Consider the following 23,607-nt stretch of genomic DNA (forward strand, 5'->3'; position numbering starts at 1 on the left):
AATGCGTTTAGAGAAATATTTAAATCAACTTTTAATGAAGTCGAAACACACATTCCCGTCGAGGTTAAAACTGCATCCCTCGGGCTGCATTTTATTTCCTTAATGAGGAAGCGCAGCAAAAACAAAATAGGGGAAAATTCCTGAATGAAACTGAAACTAAGCGTAAAATAAATAAAAAGCTAATGTCTTGTCTACTAAATCATCGTCAGAGGCTTGGGGTTCCCCCTTTTTGGTCGATTCTCTCTAGCACTCTGCAATTTCTCTGTCCAATTAGCGTGCGACGTTTTGAGTGATGGCCCAAAGTCAGACAATGCGCAGGCGCAGCAGCTCTTGTCTTCCCCAAGCTGCAAGCTTAATTTTATGCTTAACAGAAAAAAAAAAAAACAAAATAGGAGCAACAAATTGCAACATTGCATTGCCTTGCCATATTTTTGGAATTTACGAGGAGAAGCCCAGAGCTTCTGATTTCGCTTGGAGCCCGCTCTAATCAAGCCTTCCATTGTACACCCGGTGATCCACGAGGAGAATCAAATTTATTGTCATTAATCATGGCCCGAGTCGGGTTTTTGGCTTTGACTTTGACTCTCGGACTTGGTCGTGGACTTGGACTTGGACTTGGACTTGGACTTGGATGTGGACTTGGACTCTGGACAATTTGCTCCCATAGCCATTATCATCTTTCTGTCTCGCGTTTCCTATTGATCAGTGCAACATGTTGCCGCTGCCTGGCAATTAAGGCTTGGCTTGGCCACACTGCCTTGTCCCCCCAAACCCCCCCCAGCATCCTATGCCTCTGTGTTTCGGAGGCTGGCCACACTGTCCCCCCCCTTTTGAAGTGAGTGGAAAAAAAAGTCAGTTGGGGCTGAAAATTTATTTGTTGCCCGCCAAGGCTTTATTGTCCAAGTCCAAGAAAATGGATGGGCAACGTTGGTCACTGTGAGAACGGGGTTGCCGTCATATTGGATTTAGCTTGGAGATGGGAAAAAAGTGCCTGAGAAGATCAGGAGTTATTTGGGGGGAAAACCAGGAAACCAAAATGTCTATACACTTGCTGAATAAATCCATCATATCTCAGTCAAAAATGCATTAATTTTCAATCGGAAAACAGTTATATGTTAGTTTTTATTAGGTTAATAAATCTGCATACTCAATTTAAAATTATATTTTTGATCGATTTTTAACAATTTTAACGATGTAACCCCTAATAAAATTTTAAAAATTTTGAAAAAATTAAATTTTGCCCGGACATGGCTAAATCGACTCGGCTTTAAATGCTGATCAAGAATATATATGATTTATAGGGTCGGAAGTGACTCCTTCAGTGAGTTTTAAGCTTTTGAATGAAAATATAATACCCTGCAAGGTTCCGAGAAACTTCTTAAGGGTATTTCCATTGCTGCTCTTAGCTCAATCAAAAAAATAGGAATAAAAATGGAAAACTCCTGCATTTCGGAGACTACTTCCCTCTACGTTTTCGTATATGGCAAAGATAAATGTTGACTTTGTCAGGTTGCCCCAATGGCTGCAACAACAGCAGTGGCAGTGGCAGCAACTACTGCAAAACCCAGAAGATAGAGCTCTCCTTCATTATGGGTCATTTGTTTGCTGCATAATTGGCCCCAGCAATTGGCCCACAAAATTTATGATTTGTTTTCGGCCCGGACGGACACTGTGAGAAAACGGTAAAAGGAACGAAGAGCAGACTCTGTCTCTGTCCCTGTTTTGTTGTTCTTTTCGGTGGGACTAATAAAAATCTTCATCTTTTCGGGGGCCTGGCACTAAAATCAACATGAACATGTTAGGACCACGCCCCAAATGCCCATCAAATGTCGCTTGTCCAGGAACTCTCTGCCTTTTTTTTCCATCTCCCAACACACTCCTATGCCTAGTCCATGGTCCCCGTTCACCATGTCATTTAAATTAAAAAGTTTAACCACAGCAAATTAGAGAAAACTTCTTGGCAAACTTTTGGCCAGCCCCTCGTAGGCGAAGAAACTTCTCGGGCCACGCCCCCACCCCGCTAGTCGGAGTCGGAAGATGTCAGTCAAAAAAAACTGTGGATAGAATTTTTATAGTAGAGGCTTTATGGGATTGGAGAGCGGGTAACTAGAGTACACTGAGGATAAATAGGATCATAATTCGATAATCGATAAAATATCACACTTATTCTGCAATCAAAAATATTGAAGGCTGATATCGATATTACCGAAAAATGATTGTTGTATTGTTTCAATATATAAAATATATATCGACTTCGGCGTTAAATATCGATGCAGTACCGATACCTTCCGTTAAACCTAGTTGGAAATTTGAAAAGGGATTAATGTATTTTCATTTAATTCAATTCATTTGTAATATCACAGCTTAAACTTGAATAAAATTTGAACTTACTTCATATTATTCTATATATTTTCTCTCTGTTCAACCATGGATATATATATTCCGCCATGGGATTCTCCTCCCAAAACCAAAGTGAGAGGAGTTAAAAATCCAGACAGCCCGCAGGACTGACTTTTGACAAAGTCAAACTGCAGTTGGTTTGCACTCGAATGGAAGAGAATGACTGACGTGGACGTGGATGTGGAGAAAGGGTTGGATAGATCGGGAAAAGGCCAGCAAAAAAATATACATAAAAATAAATAAATAGGAAAATGGTACAGAAAAAGAAAAACTGGGTACTGAGGTAGCGGCAATGTTTGTCAAACTGTCAGTGAAGAAGGCTAAAGGAGACGGGGAGATTTCTTCAGCGACTCTTGAAGGTGTTTGGCATTTAGTGCTCATTGTTGACCATTTGACCCGCTGAGCCCCATTGCCAAAGCCAAGTACAGTTAGAATGGCCAAAAACTTTGCACAAAAAACCCATCAAGTGGAGGAGGGAGAGTCAGAGGCAGAGGTTTTTAATCCCGGTGAAAAATTTATGAAAATGTCTGCCAAGGCAATCCTTGTTTAGTGCTGCGGCTCGGTCGCTTCAATTGAATCGCAGAGAGTGCTTCGATTTATTTATTGCCAGCATCTCCATCTGGCAATCCAAAGATGGTCACCACCGTAGAGATGGCCAGTAAAACTTTATGACCGCCAGCTGATCTTGGCCAGGTTCTATTTGGCCGGCTACACAGTTTCCAGGCCAGACAATCATGCGGGATTTTCCCTGACGGCTTTAATTAGGCTTCAGGAGGATCGGTTGGGATCTTCTGTAAATTCTGTGGCTCCGTTAAAGCTGCGAAGCTGCGGGTTAATGGTATCGCCTTGGGAGCTTTATATTTTCTCAGGGCGTTTTGTAATTTTTTTTTGTCACCGCAACTGGAATTTCAGCGGGAAAAATGTCATTGAACCCGGAGTCGTTTTTTTTTTTGTCGCCAAATGAAACCCTCAAGCCGGGCAAAAATAAAAATAAACAAAAAAAAAGCTGAAGCATCAAAAGCAGAAAACAGAAAAATCAGGAGATGAGAAGCTCTTTGCACAAAGGCAAATGCCAAAAACATTAAAGAAGGAATAAAAATGTACAAAAAAAAAAAACAGAACTGTAGCAACTTGGCTATGAGCAGCATCCTTGAAGAGGGGTTTTTTTTTTTGGGGTGTATAGGAGAGAGATTTCAGATAGAAATCGTAGATAAGCGGGGTTTCAGGGAAATATAATCTAACAGGAAGCTAGAGGTATTTTTTGGGGAAGTTACCCGTTTTTTTAAAGATTTTTATTGAAGAAATATAATATTTAAAGGAAGATTAAAGAAAATTAAATGGGTTTAATAAAGAAAACAATTTACTATTACTAATATTATCTAATTTCGATTTGAATAGTTTAAAAGATTTTTTTAAAGGAGGTTATTAAGATTTTATGTAACTTTTATTGAAGAAATATAATATTTAAAGGAAGATTGAAGAAAATTAAATGGGTTTAATATACTCCGTATATTATCTAATTTCGATTTGAATAGTGTTATTAAGTTACAAATTCACATAAATCCCTTAAATCTCAATATCATTTATTCATAATTTCAAGTAAACTATTTATTTAACACCCTAAAAGCAATAAAAATGTGATCAATATATTATTATTGTAATTTATTCCAACCTTTTCAGAGCATATAAAATTCGCTATACAGTTTAGATCCAAAAGAAATTTCTTTTGTGGCTGACAAGTCAGGCGAAAGTCAAGTTTAATTCATTATTAATATATATATATATTTCTATATACATTTAACAAAGGAAAGAAAAGGGTTAAAAAGCACACACACACACCCTCTTCAATGGCCACAATAGGGAAAGGCATTGGCCCAACGCCCAAAAGCATGCAATGCAATTAAAGCAATGCCCCTCGAGGCGGGAGACATCATCACAACAATGGGGGGAGAAAATCCACAGGGCGAAACTCCTTGGAATTTGCCGCCTTTTTTCATCATTCATATATATACATTTTCCGTGGAAATTGTAAGCTCTGTTAGGGTGCATAAGAGGCGCCTTCCTCCCTGCTTTACCCTTGAAACATGGCCTAAGCTTATAGCACAAAAAAAAATACAAAAATATATCCTACATGCCTGTACATGAAACCAACTCTTCTCCCAACTCTTGAAAAGTTCTCCCTCACAATTTTTCACCAGATTTTTTGTTGTTGTCTAATTAAATTGCAAGCCAGTGCATTTTGCATACAGCATTTAAACAGCAACTCGAGCGAATTCCAAGGGGGGTTTTTCTTCGCTTGGGTCTGGGGGAAACCCGAACAACAATCCGTAGGAGGGCACTCGAAAGGGGGGGCTGCTGCTGCTGGATATACATGTACATGCATATAAAAAAATAAGAGCAGAGTGAACCCTCTACGCCTCCCGAGCCTATATTTGCATTGCTGGAAAATCCTCCTCCTCGTTGCTGCCGCATTTTGTTGTATCCTTGCGGGAATTTCAAATGAAAGTAGCAGTGGAGTGGAAGGAGCAAAAGCAGGAGCATGTCGAGAGGGAGCAGCAGCAGCAGCAGCAGCAGAAAAAAAAGAAATGAAAACTGAAAAGCCAGAGGAGAAATGGGGAAAAAAGTAATAAAGTCATTTAGATTTGCAAAGGCTTGGGGTAGATATGGCAAGCAGGTCCTGCAGGGATATATATACATATATATATGCGCTGCGGTGCACACAGTTTGACAGGAATTGGGCAGCAGCGCCACCATTATACCTGCTCTCATTTTATATATATTTTTTTAAGTTTTTTCGAATGTTAATGAACTCAGCCCGGCATCGGAGAAGGACTGTAGAAAAAAAAAATATATATATTTCGAACCCTTTTCTCCCGCTCGTCCTTTTCCTCACTCTCCCACTTGAGCGAACGAACGAGAGGTTTATGCAATTTCGCTTCGCATTTCTGGCACTTCATTTGGTTGCATGCCTCCCAGTAAGTACTTGAAAACTGTGGCCACGGCACAGCCTCCCTTTACTCCCCTTCTCCTTCCCCTAAATCAGACATGAATGGGGCATCCATCCCATCATCATCATCATCCATCCATTCCTGGGCCGTAGCTCATTAGCACGCCCGGATGAAGTAGATCGACCTGCAAAAAAATGAACACGAGAAAAACTAAGGAAAACTATATATGCGCCCAACTACATTTGAAAAACTGCCACAAAACTCTCGGTGGTGTCTCCACTTGGAAATCTGCTGGTCTGTTATTTTAATTTGATGCCCTGAGTTGAGTTTGTTCCGGTTAGTTTCTAATTATTAATGCACAAAAGCCTTTCTCCCTGCCTTTCTCTCAACTCTTGCAATGTCCTGGGATTAAGTTTTTATTATTTGTTTAGTCTCTTTTAGGTTTAGTTTTTGGAGGATTGGAATTAATACATTGATTGTGGTTTCAATTAGGGGTTTAACTTTTAAAGGAAGTTTACAACTCAATGGAAGTGTTTTTAGGTTTAAGATACATTTTAATAGATATTGGATCATTTTATAGATCACCATAAACTAATTTTAAGGGTGTTTAGTTCAGAGACATTTCATGAACACTTATAAGAAATCATTGGAATCAATAAATCGTTGTTGTTTTGAGATTTGCTTATAGCTTCTTTATAATCAAAAACTATATTATTGGAATGTATTCATCTTCAAAATGTATAAGAATTTAGAGGAAGATATTTAGGGCACTCTTTTCGACCATTTTCCTTAGAACTCTAAATATATTTAAGCAGAAACTAAACTAACCCACATTCCAACTATGTCTTTAGTTAAAAAGAAACTCTCTTAAATTCCCAAGTCATAAATTCTTTATAACCCACACAACATATTCAAACACGATTTCAAGAAACTGATACCCATTATCTCAAGATCTTGGCAAGTCTCCTCTGCATTTCCCCCTCTGCATTTTCCTATTTCATACCAAAAGGCAAGTGTTTGTTTGGGGCGTTTTTCCCGCCGAGTGTGTGTGTGTGTGTGTGTGTGTGTGTGTAGTTTGTTGCAGTTTCTGCTGCTAATGTTGCAGCTCTTCGCATACACAAATTAGTTATAATTATAGAGTTAAATGCGAGAAGACGAAGACGGAGACTGCCGTCGCCGCCGCCGAATGAATGAAAGAAATTAATTTCTCAATTGCATTTTGCCACGCATTTTATTGTTGCCTTTCGAGTTTTCCGTTGTTTTTGTATTTTTCTGCCTTTTTTTCGGAGGCGGCAACCGCGACGAGGAGGCTTTTCCAACAAAAATAAGAAAAACAAAAATAAAGCTAAAGTTTAGGGAGTCATTGTCGGCTGAGGCATCGTCGGCTTATTTGGTGTCTGTAATTTGAAACGCTTCTCTGACTCGGAAAAACTGCAGCCAGTTGTTGGCCATAATTTCAGCTTTGCTGGCCAAAAGCGCCGCTAAATGTCTGCAGAATATTTCTGTTGCTGTTGCTGTTGTATTTTCCAAATCCACACGCAGTTTTTCCCTGCACAGTTGCATTTCGCATTTTCCAGTTGAAGTTGCAGTTGCGGGTTGCAGTTTACTGCGTTTCCGCTCGCTTCGAGCGAGAGAACTTTGCCAGAGGACCATTATAAATGATGGTTATTTTATAATTGTGGAGTGTGTTCAGTTGGTTCGGTTCTTTGGCCACGACACTGCATCCGTTTTGGAGTCGAAAAACGCATTTTGTGGCCATTATTAAAATGTGAAAATGGGGTTTAGCAGTTCAGAGGAAAATGAGATGCATATACATATATATATAGAGTTGGAAAATAAAAAAATTGTAATTAAGCATATAAGAAAATAATTGACTTCATAAAATGTAACAGTAATTGTTAGATATTAGAATATTATGACTTATATAGTTGTATTAAAATTCCTAAGCACTTTAAAAATTTAAGCACTTTGTATGATCATCAAGTTATCATAACTAAGCCAAAAATACATCAATTTCAATTCCGAAAGCTGTTCTGTACTACTTTTAATTTGGGTAATAAATCTGCATACAAAATTTAATAATTTAAAAAACTACAAAATTCGCCAATTTTTGACAATTTTAATGATGTAACCCCTTATAAAATTTTCAAAATTTTTTAAAAATTTAATTTTTGCGAGACATGGCTAGATCGATTCCCCTCTTAATGCTGATCAAGAACATATATGATTTATACGGTCGGAAATGAATCCTTCACTTTCTTTTAAGCTTCTGACTAAAGGTGAAATACCATTTTTTAATCGATATTAATTATATTTTTATATGAAAATTTTACGACAAATCAAAAAGAAAAAAACTCATAACTAAGCTAAAACAGCATTAATTTTAATTCGGAAAGCGGTCGTATGTTCAGTTTTAGCAGGATAATTAAACTGCATACTCCATTTAAAATGTGAATTTTTGGCCGATTTTCGCAAATTTTCATGATGTAACCCCTTTCATTTTTTTCAGAAAATAGGAAATTTCTGAAAAAATTTTTTTTCGCCCGGATGTAGCTAGAAAGATTCGCCTGTTGATGCTGATCAAGAATATATAAGGTCGGAAATGACTCCTTCACTTTCTTTTAAGCTTCTGACTGAAGGTGCAATACCATTTTTTAGTCGGAATTAACTATATTTTTATATGAAAATTTTACGACAAATCAAAAAAAAAAAAAACTCATAACTAAGCTAAGACAGCATTAGTTTTAATTCGGAAAGCGGTCGTATGTTCATTTTAAGCAGCTTAATAAAACTGCATACTCCATTTAAAATGTGAATTTTTGGCCCATTTTTGTAAATTTTAATGATGCAACCCCTTATAAATTTTTCAATATTTCGGAAAAAATTAAATTTTGCCCGGACAAGGCTAGATCGACTCGGATTTTCACCCTGATCAAGAATATATATGATTTATAGGGTCACAAATGATTTCTTCAATACGTTTTAAGCTTCTGATTGATATTATAGCACAAGGATATAAAAATTAGACTTTATTTCAAAACCCATTTCCGATATCAAAAGAAGTTTGAATTGAGATAAATTCTAAAAGTTTGTGGGCAGTTTTAAGACCCTCAAGCGACGTCAACATCGTCCGCTTGGCCAGTAGTAAATCCATCAAACAGTTAATTGCCACATTTGCCGGCAACTGCCAAAAGCCAAGAAGTAGCCAAGTAGCCCAGACCACCGAATGGCTAAATGAATGAATGAATGAATGAATGGCCAAAGGGGCCAAAAGAAGAACTGGGAACTTTGGATTCAGAATCGAAACGCGAAACGCTCTCCTGTGCATCTGCAAACGGTAGTTAAAGCGGCCTACCAATCCTCTGAAAGCCCGCGGGCCAGACAGCTGAGAAATGGGCCCGAAACGCTGCCAAGTTTAGCGAATTGCTAAGCGTTCTCTGAAGATAATAGAGTTGAAAATAAAGATGAAGATGAAAATGAAGATGAAGATTGAAGCTGGCTGTAAATGGAGATTGAGTTGGGAGGAAAACCGGCAGACATGTCACTGAAATCCCATATTGTTGCCAGTAATTGCAGGCTACTTGAGTTGCACTCGCAATTAGACAATTAGGAAAATATTATTTTAAGAGGCTTCAGTGCATTATTAAAGCTTTAAGGGGATATCATATAAATCTGTATAAATTCTGCTGAGCATTTATAGTTTCCTAAATATTGATTATTTCCATGATTTGCTAGTTGTTTTAATTAATTTGTGTTCTGGCAACCCATCTTTATTTATGCTTTTCCCCTACACATCATTCATTTTCTGATTATTTCCCTTTGGAGCAATTTATCAATATGTGGCTTGCGGCTTATCAATTAAAGTTTATCATTTATCAGAGAGAGAGAGAGAGAGAGGGAGATTCCCCGTCTAAGACTTCTTTTCGCTATTGTTTTTGAAATGATTTCCTTGGCTTCTTGAGTGGAATTTCAAATGCCGTCACACACTGCGTATGAGTTATGCGTGCTTCCTCCTTTCTACCGACCCGCAAAACTTGCATTTCATGTGTCAAATGGCGCATGGCATAGAAAATATTATTCGCATTTGGTTTTGGTATTGGTTTTGGTTTTGGTTTTTGCATTCGCATTCGCACTCGCTTTTTCGCATTTTCCATTTGCATTCAATGGCGCCATTTCAGCATTTTTCGCCTCTTGGACTTTGGCCCCAATAAAAACCAGGCAGGGGGAGGGATAGGATAGGGAAATTCAGGCCAGGCCAGTCGGGAAAATGCAGTATGCTAAGTGGACTGTTGTTGTTTTTGTGGCACCTTTCTTTTGCCTGATGAAGACTACCCATAATTACAATCAAATTTTTAATGGCCCAAGTGGCGCCAAGACATGGCTAAATAAGTCTTAACTATTTGTAATGGCTTTTGGCCCCCTCTTTTAGCTTTCTTTGTTAACAGAGAGAGAGAGAGACCCCTCTTCCTTATTTGTCGGCACTTTGTTTACGTAATTGAAACCCTCTGACGCTCTTGTTTTTTCATTTTTCTGACCCCTCTTCTGTATATTATATATTTATTTTTTCTTGTTTTCGGTGGAACTACAAAGGACCCCCCGCTTAACCTAGAAGGTAATTCAAGCCCTGGCTTTCGTGGGGTCATTGACAGCAGAGGAACGGGCTAAGCCGAGAGGAGTCAACGCTTTGATGTGACTTCTTGGGCTCCTCCACTCGACCCTTCTCCTTCTCCTGCTCCTGGTCAGTTTATAATTTAAATACTCGCACAAGAGCGGAGAAAACTAAATTATTGTTGTCGTGTGTTGCTGTTGTCGTCGTCGTTTGCCATCCATTGTTGCCATTGTCACATTTGTCGGCTTCTTTTGAAGCATCAAACGATATTTGATATGCCTACGGACAGTGGTATACCCTTTATCCACTCCCAGCTCCTTCTGCTGCCCTGTGGCAGTCATCCATGTGTGATTAAACTACAGGTAAACAATTGAGTTAAGAGGAAGGAAAGGTGTAAGCTCAGCTAAGCAGTGATGGCAGCTAACTAGAGATTATTGAACTAGAAAACTAAACATTAGAAGGTTTTAAAGGTAGGTTTTTTAGTAAGTTTCTCTTCTATCTAATATTATTTTTTGAAAATGCATACCTCTTCCGCCTTAAGAGTTCAATAACTTGTTCAAAAAAAGAGCATCTCTAGACCCCAAGACCAAAAAACCCTAAAAACCAAAACTAAAAACCCGAAAAAAGGAAGAAAAGCAAATACGGAAAAGCTAAGGAAGAGACAGAGACAGAAACTAGGTGTGTCTGGAGGGGAATTGCCATAACTGGAATGTGCTTTGGACTTGGTCTTTGGTTATGGGCCGGGATGCTGTGTCTCAGAGTTGCTGGCCATGGCTATATGGCTATATGGCTATATGGTCGAGGGCGTGGCTGGTAGAAAAGGGCGCAGCCGGCGACAGACAAAACGAAATAAAGCCTTCGGACTGCGTTTCCTTTTTCCTCGCGATTCGCTGAGTCAGACCTTGAAATGCCGCAGATGTCTGAAAGGTAGGCCTACTGCCCACCGCCTGCTGTTCCCTCCGAATCCTCGCTTTTTTCTTTCACAAGGCAAACCAGATTGGGTTCGTTTTATTTGGTCGTCGTCGTCGTCATCCCAAACGCAATCAGGTTTGAAACTGGCAAGGTCCTCTCTCAGCCAAGCGTTCCCCCCTTTGGAGTCTCCTTTCCCAGGCCAAAAACCAAAACGCGCACGAATGTAAAAATCTCTCGTATATATATAAAAAAGACGAATATATATCCCGCAACAAAAAATAAAACGTAAAAAACAGGAGACTGCGAAACGAGTTCTCCGCTGATCTGTTTCTGGCCAGAGCTCTTGGTCATGGCTTCCAGCTTAAGAGTTGGCTTAAAAAGAAAACCCCTTCCATCCTGAAATTGCGTGCCAAGAACTTGTCTTTGGCCATGTCGAAATAATAAATGCATTTGGAATTAGAGACTCTTATGCCAATTACAAACAAAATGGTTTCAGGCCGCATTATCCTCAAACATTATGACAGAGACTCTTGGAAATGCCAGCCGCACCGCAGCTAAGACAGACTTTAGGCCTCCTCCAGACTCTTTGGTAAGACAAAAAAAAAAAGCATAAAAAACATAAAAAACCGAAGCCTTAAGAACAAACTCAGTGTCTGTGGCTTAGAGACGTCTCTAGACTGTTAAGCTCCGACAGCTGAAAATGCGTAACGTGTCAGCATTTCAAGAGTCGGTTTAAAATATATTATATTCATAATCATAGTTGTAGGTTTTTATGACAAGAATTGGTTCTCGTATAAATCTTTAAAGGGAATAAAGTTTATTATTATTTAAGAGATTTAATTTATCCTGAACTTTTTAACTCAAAAACAGACTTACTACCAAAAACCAATGGGGTTTTGGAATAAGTAACGAAAACCCTATAAACAAACCTATGCTTACTTCTGTTTAATAATTGTTAATAGGTTTTTCATAAAATTTTCCCAAGGCTCTAATAAAATTAGTAAAGGAATAAATCAAGTAAAAAGGTGTTTAAAAAAGTTATAAAGAATTTATACGGTTGCAATGAAAGTGCCATATTTTGTAGTAAAAATTTTCTAGCTAACTTTGAGCATACTTTCAATAGAAATTAAAATCCCCAACAATATGTATTTCATAATACAAACCGTCTTAACTGTGTTTAACAAATAAACTTTGTTTTTCTTTTTAAAAAAACTCTCTCAATTCCAAACTTAGCATTAAACCATTTAAACATCACTTGACTTTAGCCGAACTTTAGCATCCCCCTAAGTTATCCTTATCCGAGTTGCACAATTTCAATGTTTTCTTTTTTTTTTTAAATGCATTTTAAATTTCTCCCAGGACTTTTTCACTCCCCTCGACTCGACCTCATCTTCGCTGGGGGCTTCTCCCCAATTAAGTTGAGTGCAAAATGCATGCTAAAATAGGGGGAGGTGGAGAAAATATTATAGAAGAAGGGTAGACGAGGGTAACTATGGGGTTAGCAGCAGCAGCAACAAATCTCTCTGGGCGCAATATACATGTTGTTTTTTCTTTTTTTTGCAAATGTCCCAACAGTGCGTGAAAATGAAAAAATTATGGAAAAAAAATATATAAATATATATACAAGTGCATATATATATATACTCCCCAGCACATACAGACACGTGCAACGGAACGGGCATTGCTGCAACGGAGGAGAGTTCAACGTTCTTTGCGCAACATTGTGTTTTGTGCTTTCCGCTTATTTTGCGCCACATCCATCCCTCATGCCTTCCCCCCATCCACCTCTTGTGATGCTTCTCATCTTCATCCTGGTCCTGGGTACCTCCTATTCCATGCCCCGCGCCCCATGCTCGATGTGCCCCCTTATGCGTTGGCACACGCGCTGCACCTTTAAGTGCCCCACGGCGGCAGCGACGCCAGCTGAGGGGCAGCAAAGAGAGTCCAATGCCAAAGCAAATCATAAAGCAAAAAAATACTACAAAAAAAAAGGAAGAAATACAGAACAACCCAAAGAGAACTGAACTGTATTTAGGAAAAAAAAACACAGGGATACCTCGGTAATAGGGAAATGTTGCATAAGGAATTGGGAGGAAGAAATACAATTATAGGATCATAATATTGGCTGACTTTCTTTAAATCCATATTTTTATATGACAACTTTTTCGTCAAATTAAAAGTTTAAAAAACTCATAACTAAGCAAAAGAAGCATTAATTTCAATTCTGAAAGCTGTTCTGTGTTAGTTTTTGTAAGGTTAACAAATCTGAATACTAAGTTTTAAGTTTTAGAAAATTTAAAATTTTGCCAATTTTTGACAATTTTAATGATGTAACCCCTTATAAAATTTTCAAAATTTTGAAAAAATTAAATTTTCCCCGGACATAGCTAGAACGATTCGCCTGCTGATGCTGATCAAGAATATATATGATTTATAGGGTCGGAAATGACTCCTTCACATCATTAAGAGCTTCTGATTGAAATTACAATACCCTGGAAGGGTATAATTACACCTATGCGTATACGTAATTTTTTCGGACTGTAAAAATGCCTGAAATAAAATTTAAGCCAGAAACGAAACTTTCTTCGGTACGCCATAGTTTGTATACCGTTTTCGTTTGCATTTAAATAGGATCGTATTGAAAACCATATAAAATATAAAAATATATGCATTCTGCAACAGGATTTATCGATATTTTTAATTAACAATTTTTTCGTCAAATAAAAATTTAAAAAACTCATACCTAAGCCAAAAAAGCATTAATTTTAATTCGAAAAGCTGTTCAAAGTTAGTTTTTATAAGGTTTTTAAATCTGCATACAAAATTTAATAATCTAAAAAATTGAAATTTTTATCGATTTTTGATAATTTTAACGATGTAACCCCTTATAAAATTTTCAAAATTTTGAAAAAAATTAAATTTTTGCGAGTCATAGCTAGATCGATTCAGCTGTTAATTCTGATCATGAATATATATGGTTTATAGGGTCGTAAATGACTCCTTAACTGCGTTAGAAGTTTTTGACTGAAATGAGAATACCCTACAAGGACTTAAAAAATGTTCTAAGAGGCCCCTTTGAAATGTTGTTATTTTTTACTTCTATATAAATCTGGCATTATAAAGCGATATAAACTATAACATTTCCTCTTCTTAAGAACCTTTGAACTTTTCTAATTGAATTTTATTTTCGTTCAATAATGTATGATCTAAAAATACCTTTAAGGAAATTCAACATACCCAAATATATTTTAATATACTTCTAATAACAAAGTTACTATTAACAAGTGCTCACTGTACCTATCCCTAGTGCTCCCCTTAACCCACTCTTTCTCTCTGCAGCTAAACAGCCTATCATAAAAGACAATTTTTGCCTTTCTGCTTATTTATGTTGCATTGCAGGCAGGCCTCCAGGCCTCAAGTCCTCCTGTCCTCCATCCTCCTGTCCTCCATCCTCCTGTCCTGTCCTCCTGTCCTCCATCCTCCTCTACTATCTAGCGGTGTCTGTGTCTACTCAGCCTTCCCTCGACCATGTGCCGCTCCTCCATTGCTGATTCGCTTCCTTTTGCTGTGTGTGCCAGCTGCTGCTTTTCTGTTGCTGTTGCTGTTGCAGCTCCCCTCCTTAACCCCTTGCCAGTTTTCCCGGCCTTAACCCGCTATTCCAACTCTGTCTGCGTTGGCGTCTCGTCGCTGCCCTTTAACTTTAACTTTGACGCTGCCGCCTTCTGTTATCGTTTCAGGTTACTTTATGGCTAATCTAGCATCTAGCACCTGATCTCTACGAGTTGCAGCGGGGAAAATGGAGGTAAAAAGTCAGCTTGGAAAAGCATAATTACGATGGGGGAAGAGGGGGGGAAAAGACAGTGCTGTAAAGTGTGGTTAACTGTCATCAAGTGGGTCTAAAAAGGTTCGGCCGTCGTTGGCAGAAGGCGTTAATTAGGGATAGTTGAGAGCTTTTGGAGGAAACTTTCTTCTTTTTCCAGATGGGAGCAGGCTACAGGTTCCTTTTCAGGTCTTAAAAATGAATGGGGAGAAAGGTAGGTAGGTCTTTCAAAGATGTTTCTGCACAGATAATTGGGAAAGGAAGCTGCAGTTGAAGAGTCAACTTAATGTTGCCTTAATCATCTCTCTTTTTGGATGATTGTGAATGATTTTAATACTTGATTCTATATTGGTATTAAAAGGAGTAGAGAGCCTATAGGCAAGAAAGTTAAGTTGTAAAGGAAGATCATAAAAGTGCATTCCAAATAATAACCTGCTCTCATTGTCACTACCCGTTTAATTAAGTAAATGCTTGCATAACCGTAATTGATGTAATAAATCCCCCTATTTGGTTTACAATTTCTCACTGAACCAGGCCACAAATCTATCACATTAAGCCCCCATCACTGCCAATTAAATAGTGTCCGTAAATAGTTTTATGGCTCAGCATGTTCCGCTTTATTTTCTTTTTGTATTCTTCTAATTTCTAAACCCTTTAAAGCCAGTCTCTAATACGCTCTTAATGAGATGCCAAAAATGTCACATTAAATTGCGACAGTCTATTAATAAATAATAAATTCATTTGCTGCCAATGAAGAGACACCACCAAATACAGCCGATCGACAGATTCCAAAAAAGAAACATTTATAGTATTTATTTTTGGCCAGACAAGTTTTAGTTTTGTTTTTTCGTCAGTCGGTGTCTGGCCATGTGGGAGACTATACTGATTAGCATAGATTGCCCCGGCTTTTCCTTCTCCGATTGGAAATATACAAAAAAAAGAAAACTAGAGAGAAACACAAATCAAAAAATGTCTTTTAAGGTGGGTGGTGAGGCCCTCGGGTGGGTTGCATTTCTGACATAATTTTGATTTTTACGATAGTCGCAAGACAGATTTTATCTTACAATAGCATATATTTACAAAAGAGCCGAGCAGAGATTTTGGTTATATATTTAGATACTCTTTGGGAGGGTATATTTATTAGAACAAGTTAGGAAAGTATATCATTAGTAGTTCTTATAATTGAATATATATTTAAAGACTCAATTTTAAATGCATAAATATTTGTACATGAATTTTGTAATTCAAAATGAAGTTTAAGTTTAAGTTAAGATATGTCAGTCTTCTTTATTTCAAAATCTCAAAGTAAATAACTAAATAATAGGGCATTAGACTCTTCGTTTTCCATACTCTAATCTCTCTGGTTTTATATTAATTTTCTATATTTGTGGGCCTGATGACCCACACGATGGAGTTGACATTTCCTCGCTCTGTGTCTCTGTTTATAATTTATGGGATGCGAGATTTGGTTGGGTAGGCGGAATCCCGGGCTGGATGAGGCCCTCATGCGGCTTCCCCCGAAATGGGTCAACTTCTGGCCCAACGAGGGAGCTCTTGTCTCGACCTAGATATTTCTAGGAAATGATGATGATGATGCCGATGATGAGGAAGAGGAGTAGGAGGATTCCGATGACTACCTAACGATCCTGGGGTTCTGCGAATCCAGCGAAATCGAATCGCATTCAGGGCAAAGCTGTAATTCAATCAATGGCCCCATGAATGGAGTGCCTTCCCTTACTCTAATTTATTTTTTGTTTTGTGTCTTCCTGGAAATCGGTGCGTGGCCGTTATATATACATATATAAAAAATACTATTATGCTGAGCCAGCAGTAGCATCAAAACAAACATCTGAACCCTGAGGAACCCAAAGATGCTCGAAAAAAAAAAACAGAAAAGAAAAAAACCCAAACTCTCATCTGGTGGCGATCCCAGAGATTCCAGACGGCGACAGACAGAAAGACAAACAATTCCGGGAATGGCACAGCGCCACAAACTTTAAGGAATAGAAAACCCCAAAGCCAAAGCCGTAGCTAAAGTCTAAGCCAGACATAGACTTAGACCTCGGCTTGCCACGCCTCCCCGCAGCCTTTTGTTTTTCCGCTTCCTTTTCATTTTTTTTTTTTGCTTTTATTTTTCCCTCTTCTGTCTGTCAGCGGAATGCTGAGCCATGCGAAAACAACAAAATTCCAAAGTGAATTTAATTTTAATTCCCTTTACTTCTCCTCAGTTCGATATAAGTAAAAGGGGAATAATTAAGTAATGGGCCAAGTATCTCACAAAGGTGTGTACTACGGTTGACAATGCGAAAAGGAGGCTTTAATTAATCCAAGCGATTAGGTTAAAGTATTTCACAAATTTCAACGTGTGTTGTGTTTCTATTTTCTTTTTAATTGAAGAAGCTTTCAAATAGGTTTACAAAAATTAGTTTTGTAAAATATATAACATGAAAGAGAGCTAGTATTAATAAGTTAAATTAAAGTGTTGTTTTTTATACCCTTCTAGAGGTTATTTTAATTTTAGTCCATGATGGAATCATTTCCGACCCTATAAATCATATATATTCTTGATCAGTATGAAAATCTGAATCGATCTAGCTATGTCAGGCAAAAATTTAATTTTTTCAAAATTTGCAAAAAATTTATAAGGGGTTACATCGTTAAAATGGTCAAAAATTAATACAAAATATGAATACTTTAAAATATAAAATTTAGTATGCAGTTTTATTAACGTAATAAAAACTAACATGGGAACGGTTTCCGAATTAAAATTAATGCTTTTTTAGCTTAGTTATGAGTTTTTTAAAATTTGATTTTTCGAAGAAATTGTCATGTAAGAATATCTTTTATATATCCATATAAATATCAATATCGCCAAGAAAGTCAGTTATGTCAAATGTCATATACTTTAGTTTTTTGCTCTAGTTATGAACAATTTTAGTATATACAATGGTCCGGTTTCCCGAAGATAACTCTAATTAACTTGTTTTTAATATAAATCATTCTCTTTACCTAATATAATATGTATTATTAATCCACAAAAACCAAAAAATTCTTTACAGAAAATCTAATTTCGTATGCTTTATATATCTGAACCCCAAGTCATAGAGTTCAACTTATCTCTTCTGAAGAATCTAAGCATTTTCTAGCATTTCTGATTATCCAAACCTGGGCTATGACCCAGGGTCAGGTCTGTTTCTAAGAGAGATTTCCGATTTGAGCTCATTTGCAAATTAAAAGCCGCCGACGCCAGAAGATGATGGGTTTGGTTTTTGGGTTGGGGTTGGTCATTCTCTTCGGGCTGTGAAAAGCGGCGGCCTAAAAGCGACCGCGTTGACAGAGTCGCACAAAGCTGACAGCGGCACAGATTGACCAACTGCCGCTGCCGCCAACGATTCTTCTTCATCTCTCTCCTCGGGGTTTTCCCCTGCCATTTTCCCCCCGCGCCAGAGGCTAATTTCCCCCGCCGCCAGCATTTGCGTCTGATGTTGTCGCTGCTCATTCATCATGTCGCAATGTCGCAGCTCTTTGAGGAGGAAGAAGCTTTGGCTTTGGCTTTGGCTGTGACTTGGACTTGGGTTTGGACTCGGACTTGGACTTGGACTAGACGAACGAAAGCCGCCGTCACTTGGCTACGCTGTGTGTGGTCCCCCAGCGATGGGATATAGCTGGGAATTTGCTTATGAGAATACAGATGCCCTTACAGAGGAGGGAATCTTTTAAAAGCAAAAGAGAATTAGAAGACTAGAAGGAGTAGAATTATGAAATGCAGAAGATTTAAAAGCTGTATGTTCTATTTCTGCTTTCTGGTAATTTGTTCTAAATACTATTACTTTCTTTACCAAAAATGATGATTCTTTAACAACAAAAGTATTAAATCTACCAGAAGAATTGCAAGATATCATTGGAGTTACGTGTCTTAGAAGAAAAGAATACTTTCAAAGTAAATATCTTAGATAAAATCGATTCTTTATCACTCCTTTCTTCCCATAAAAATCTATAAAATTCCCAGAAGAGTATACCAAATCTTCGATTCTCCAAAGCCTCGTCTCTCCACTTCCTCCTCAATTCTTCATTGTCGCTTGCCATTCGCTTAGACGCATAAAAACGCGAACGTCGTCACATGCTGCTGCTGCTTCTGCTGGGAACTGCAAAGAACTCAGAAGAAAAGCCACCGCGAAGCGGGAAGAATTGCTCGACAGAAGAAAAAAAAGTGTGAATTAGAAAAGGCACTCAATGCTTAAATGGTGGAGCTCGGCGGCTGATAACGACCAAACAAAAAGGAGAAAAAAAGCGAGAGGAAGTGCCACAAGATTGGACCACACACGGTGCACAATATATTGAAGTCTGGCTGAAGACGACGAATCAATCTAGAAAGAGCAGCAGAAGACGAGCCCAAAGAATGTGCTGCAACATTGTTGCCAGCAACATAAATTCAATATTCGCCGCTAATGAAGCCTCATGTTTCATCAAGATGAAATGTTGCCGGTGGCGGACTGGACAGCGGAGAACGGAGAACGGAGAAGCGAGCAACATTGTTGCCCACATATCCGACACAATTTGTACGCTTCATCAATAAAAATAACTTGCAAAGCGCCGCACAGCATAAAGAGCCAAGAAATAAAAGCAAAGAAAGCAGACGCAGAAAGAGCCGAGCAGACAGTTTGTCTCGTTTGGGAAGCTGCTGCCCGGCGGCATTTATGTGTGGGCTGGAATCGGCATTGGAATCGGAATCGGAATCGCTGTGGAATGGAATGGGTTTGCTCGGGATGGATCGATGGATGGATGATGCTCTCTGGCTCTGGATACACCACCAGTACGTACACGTATGCCGGCTATGTGGAGTATGCGAGGCGAGGTCAAGATGAAGTCACGCTTGCGGCATGCATAAAGCAGAAAAGTGCCGGGTACAAAAGTACAGTGAAAACGAGCATTGAATAAACATGGCAAATCACCGATGCTGATTACAAATCGATCGATTAAGTCCTCAAGGCAAAAGAAAAGTAAAGGGGGGGGGGAAAAATACCATTAAAATTAAGGAACTCAGATTGGATTTATTTCATATTACGAAAGAGTGTTGGTTTAACAGTGTTTATGTTTGTTTTTTTAAATTTTTGCAGTGAAAATTATAATAATTTATTTAGTTTGATAACTCTAAAGTTGGTAAAATAAATCTTAAGGAAGTTTTCTAGATATCGATACCTTTTGGTTGCTCATAAACTTTCAGTAGGTTGTTTTTAGACCCTGAATACAATCTTCTCTTATTGGGAGAGTCCACTGTCTTTCCCCCTATCTCCAACACTCTAAACTTAACTTAACCCTCTGGTGGCATATTCCACAATTAACCCCACATCGATGACGGACACTGACTTTTGTCAACACCCACAAAAGTGGCAGAAGGAGGCTATGAACAAAAAAAAAAGAAACGCAGAAAAATCGAGGCTTTGAAATGGAATAAAGGCTGCAAACTTCAATGCTGCTCCAATTACAAGAGCGGCAGACCAGGGCGTGGCATATAGCATATAGCATATACTAATATATATACACATATACATATATATCCCACTGGGGGACTGCAGTGTGTCCAGAGTGTCGGAGAGTCGGCTCCGTGTCTTTGATGCTGATTGAAGTTGTCAGTCTGTCCGTCTGTCCGTTTGTCCGTCTGTCCGTCGGTGGTGGTGGTGCCGCCTTGAAGCGCGAGCGACACGTAATATAAACAAAATGCAAAAAGCAACCCCCTCACCAAAAAAATCAGCCAAAAAAGTTGCGCCAAAAAGAAAGGAATACGAAAGAGGGCCTATTCAGGGGGCTAGAGAGAGAGGGTTACAAACGGGGGTTACGAGGGGGACTTGTGGGCGAGGTAAACAGGCCAAAAACACAAAGGCATGCGAAATGGGCATGTCAGTCAGTCCGTCACTCAGACTAACGACAGACGAGGGCACTGCGAGAAACTAGGGGGTTAGTTTGAGGTGAACAAAACTGGAGAAACTCTTCTTAAATAGAGATTGTACTTATATATTTTAATTTCGATTCTCTTAAAGGACTATATAGAAAGGATCTTACAAAAGGGGTTACAGTACTCCCTTGTTCGCTATCCCATAGAAATTATAAGCTGTTGATACTACTTTGCTTGTACTTTGAAGGCAACGCCAAGGACTTACAAGCAGAGTGGGAGAGGGATGAGTTATTTCAATATTTTAATATATTAATTTAATATTTTTTAAACTTCTACTAAAAAGAAATCACCTTTTGCAAGTTGGTTTTTTTTTTTTAAATTTAATATTATATTTTATATGTTTAATTTAATATTTTTTAAACTTCTACTAAAAAGATAACACCTCTTGTAAGTTGGTTTTTTTAAAGACCAATGATTTTAGGAAATTTAATGTAATTTATTTTAATGTTTTTCGTCCAGTGCATGTCGCTTTCGACCAGTCCGTCACTCACTCAGCGTTCAGGCGTTCGCCAGCTCGAAGCGGACCGACCACTGCCCATTGACCGGCCCACGCCCACCTCTCTGCCGCAGCCCCCGGAGTGCGCCTCCTCCTCCGACCTCACCTCCTCCTCCTCCTCCCCCTCTTCCTACTTTTTATTTTGGCATGCACAAAGCGCAAAAGGCAAACAAAGGCGCTACGGAGTGGAGTGTTCACTGTACTTTACTTTGGTAATTCAATACGAGTGCGGCTCTCTCTCTCTCTCTCTCTCTTGCTACCACAGCCGCCTGCTGTGGCCAAAACAAAAGGGCCAGGCCAAAAGGCAAAAGGCTCTCTCTTTCTCTACCATTGGTCACCATGGGGTTAATGAATGCATTTAAAAGTCTGTTTTTGTTCAAAAGAGTTCGAAGCGAATGCAAATTCAATTATATAATTTATTTAAATTGAATAGTAGAGTTTGCACAGGAGGAGTTCGATAACATTTTGAGTGGCAGAAGCAAAAGGGAATTTTTAGGAGGGATTTAAATTAAATTGTATATTTATTTAATAAGGGGAAATATGATTTGATAAATTAGGGAATTGAGAATGTTAGAAATTATATAATTCCTTATAGAAAACAAATGCATACAAACTTCGGCGTACTAAAGAAAGCTTCGTTTCTGGCTTAAATTACGTATACGCACAGGTGTAATTATACCCTTGGAGGGTATTGTGATTTCAGTCAGAAGCTCCTAAGGATGTGAAGGAGTCATTTCCGACCCTATAAATCACATATATTCTCGATCAACATCATCAGGCGAATCTGTCTGCCTATGTCTGGCTAAAATATAATTTTGTCAAAATTTTGAAATTTTTATAAGGGGTTACATCGTTAAAATTTACAAAAATCGGTCAAAAATTTACATTTTAAATGGAGTATGCAGTTTTATAAAGCTGCCAAAATCTAAAATACCACCGCTTTCCGAACTGAAATTAATGAGTTTTTGGCTTAGTTATGAGTTTTTTACTTTTTGATTTGTCGTAAAATATTCATATAATAAATATAGTTAATATCGATTAAAAAATGGTATTTCACCTTCAGTCAGAAGCTTAAAGAAAGTGAAGGAGTCATTTCTGACCCTATAAATCATATATATTTTTGATCGGCATCAAAAGCCGAGTCAATCTAGCCATGTCCGGGCAAAATTTAATTTTGTCAAAATTTTGAAATTTTTCTAAGGGGTTACATCGTTAAAATTTTCAAAAATCTATAAAAATTTGTATTTCAAATTGAGTAAGCAGATTTTTTAACCAAATAAAAACTAACATAGAACTGTTTTCCGATTGAAAATTAATGCATTTTTGGAATAGTTATGATCGATTTACATTTGTACCCTTGATCCTATGGCTAACTGCAACGAATTACAAAGAACACCTCATTTAAAGCGTTTTAAAACGTTCATAAGAACGTTAACCATTAAAATATAAATAATTCTGTGATCCCTCACTCCTTAATAATCTTAATCTTTACAATTTTTCTTCAACTCCCCCTTTGATTTCAACCTTGAGCTTTAGATGACGCCGTATTTAAACATTTTCGATTCCAAAATATTTGCTAATTCCATGACTTCTCAATCAGGGACATATTAGCGAATCGATTGGCATTCAGTCATTCAGCGCCAAGATCACACATCGCACTTGAGCAGCGGCATATAAAGTCACATAAATAATTCAAAGCCGCGCGATTAAAGGCCTGTACTCACCGCTCAAGCCCAAGATGCTGATGCAAATTCACGGAGAGATAAACAGATACAAGTTTGGCGACAGCCAAAGATACAGATACAGATACAGATACGGATACGGATGGCGGCGGGTGGCAAATGAAGTTCGTGCGGCGAGACACAAGCTTTCGTGATGCATTATGCGCTTTTCAAAAAGGAGAAGGAAGTTGGTTAAACAGAGACATTAGCAACAAAGGCCGATGTATGTATCTGTATCTGTAACTGCTGGCAAGTATCTTTGCACGTATCGGTTAAGTGTATCTGTGCTGCTGCCAACCTTATTTGGCAACGCCAAAGCATTTGGCGCGCAGCAATTAAAATTACAAAAGGCATTTAGAGCCCGGCTCCGTTTGTCGGCGGCGGCAGCGGTGTCTCTGAAGACTCTCTGTGCACACGATTATTTTCCATTTAATTAATTTATAGCAAAACAGGCGGCAGCCACCACACAACATGGAATATAATTGCGCGTGGCTGTGGCAGTGGCAGTGGCACACGATGCCGCATTTTGATGTGTAGAAGTCGCGCCGCGAATCAGTTTCGATTTCAATCGAGATTTCAATTTCAGTCTGGCAGACTGGCACACCCACATGATGATAATTGGGCTGGGTTCCTAGCTTCTTCCACATGCAATTCATGAATCCAGGTGATGACCTTGATGCTTACCTGCAAAGATACAAGATAGATGGAAACATTAGTCACTTTTGAAAATTGGAATGGCATTTTGCAT

The 23,607-nt window shown here is 38.4% G+C and overlaps 1 protein-coding gene and 1 long non-coding RNA gene across 5 annotated transcripts in view; one reads left to right on the plus strand and one right to left on the minus strand.

The window, feature by feature from the left end:
• LOC147643988 (uncharacterized) overlaps positions 1 to 23,607 on the plus strand; it is a 64,156-nt gene that overhangs the window by 12,504 nt on the left and 28,045 nt on the right. The window lies entirely within an intron of this gene.
• Positions 1 to 23,607, minus strand: part of Snoo (Sno oncogene) — a 117,368-nt gene that overhangs the window by 11,574 nt on the left and 82,187 nt on the right. Inside the window, exon 3 of one of the 4 annotated variants that reach the window (XM_086830652.1) lies at positions 23,468 to 23,543. The exons of 1 other annotated variant lie outside the window; for it this stretch is intronic. In XM_086830652.1, the coding sequence (XP_086686778.1) occupies positions 23,468 to 23,515 (48 nt within the window). In that variant the 5' untranslated portion in view covers positions 23,516 to 23,543. Of the gene's footprint in view, positions 1 to 22,862; positions 23,124 to 23,157; positions 23,429 to 23,467; positions 23,544 to 23,607 lie in introns of those variants that run through there. 2 more of the 4 variants (XM_086830653.1, XM_086830655.1) reach the window with 2 other exon arrangements.

Source organism: Drosophila serrata, unplaced genomic scaffold (genome assembly GCF_035046125.1).
Source record: "Drosophila serrata isolate PLE 108 unplaced genomic scaffold, ASM3504612v1 contig_240, whole genome shotgun sequence".
Lineage (NCBI taxonomy): Eukaryota > Metazoa > Arthropoda > Insecta > Diptera > Drosophilidae > Drosophila > Drosophila serrata.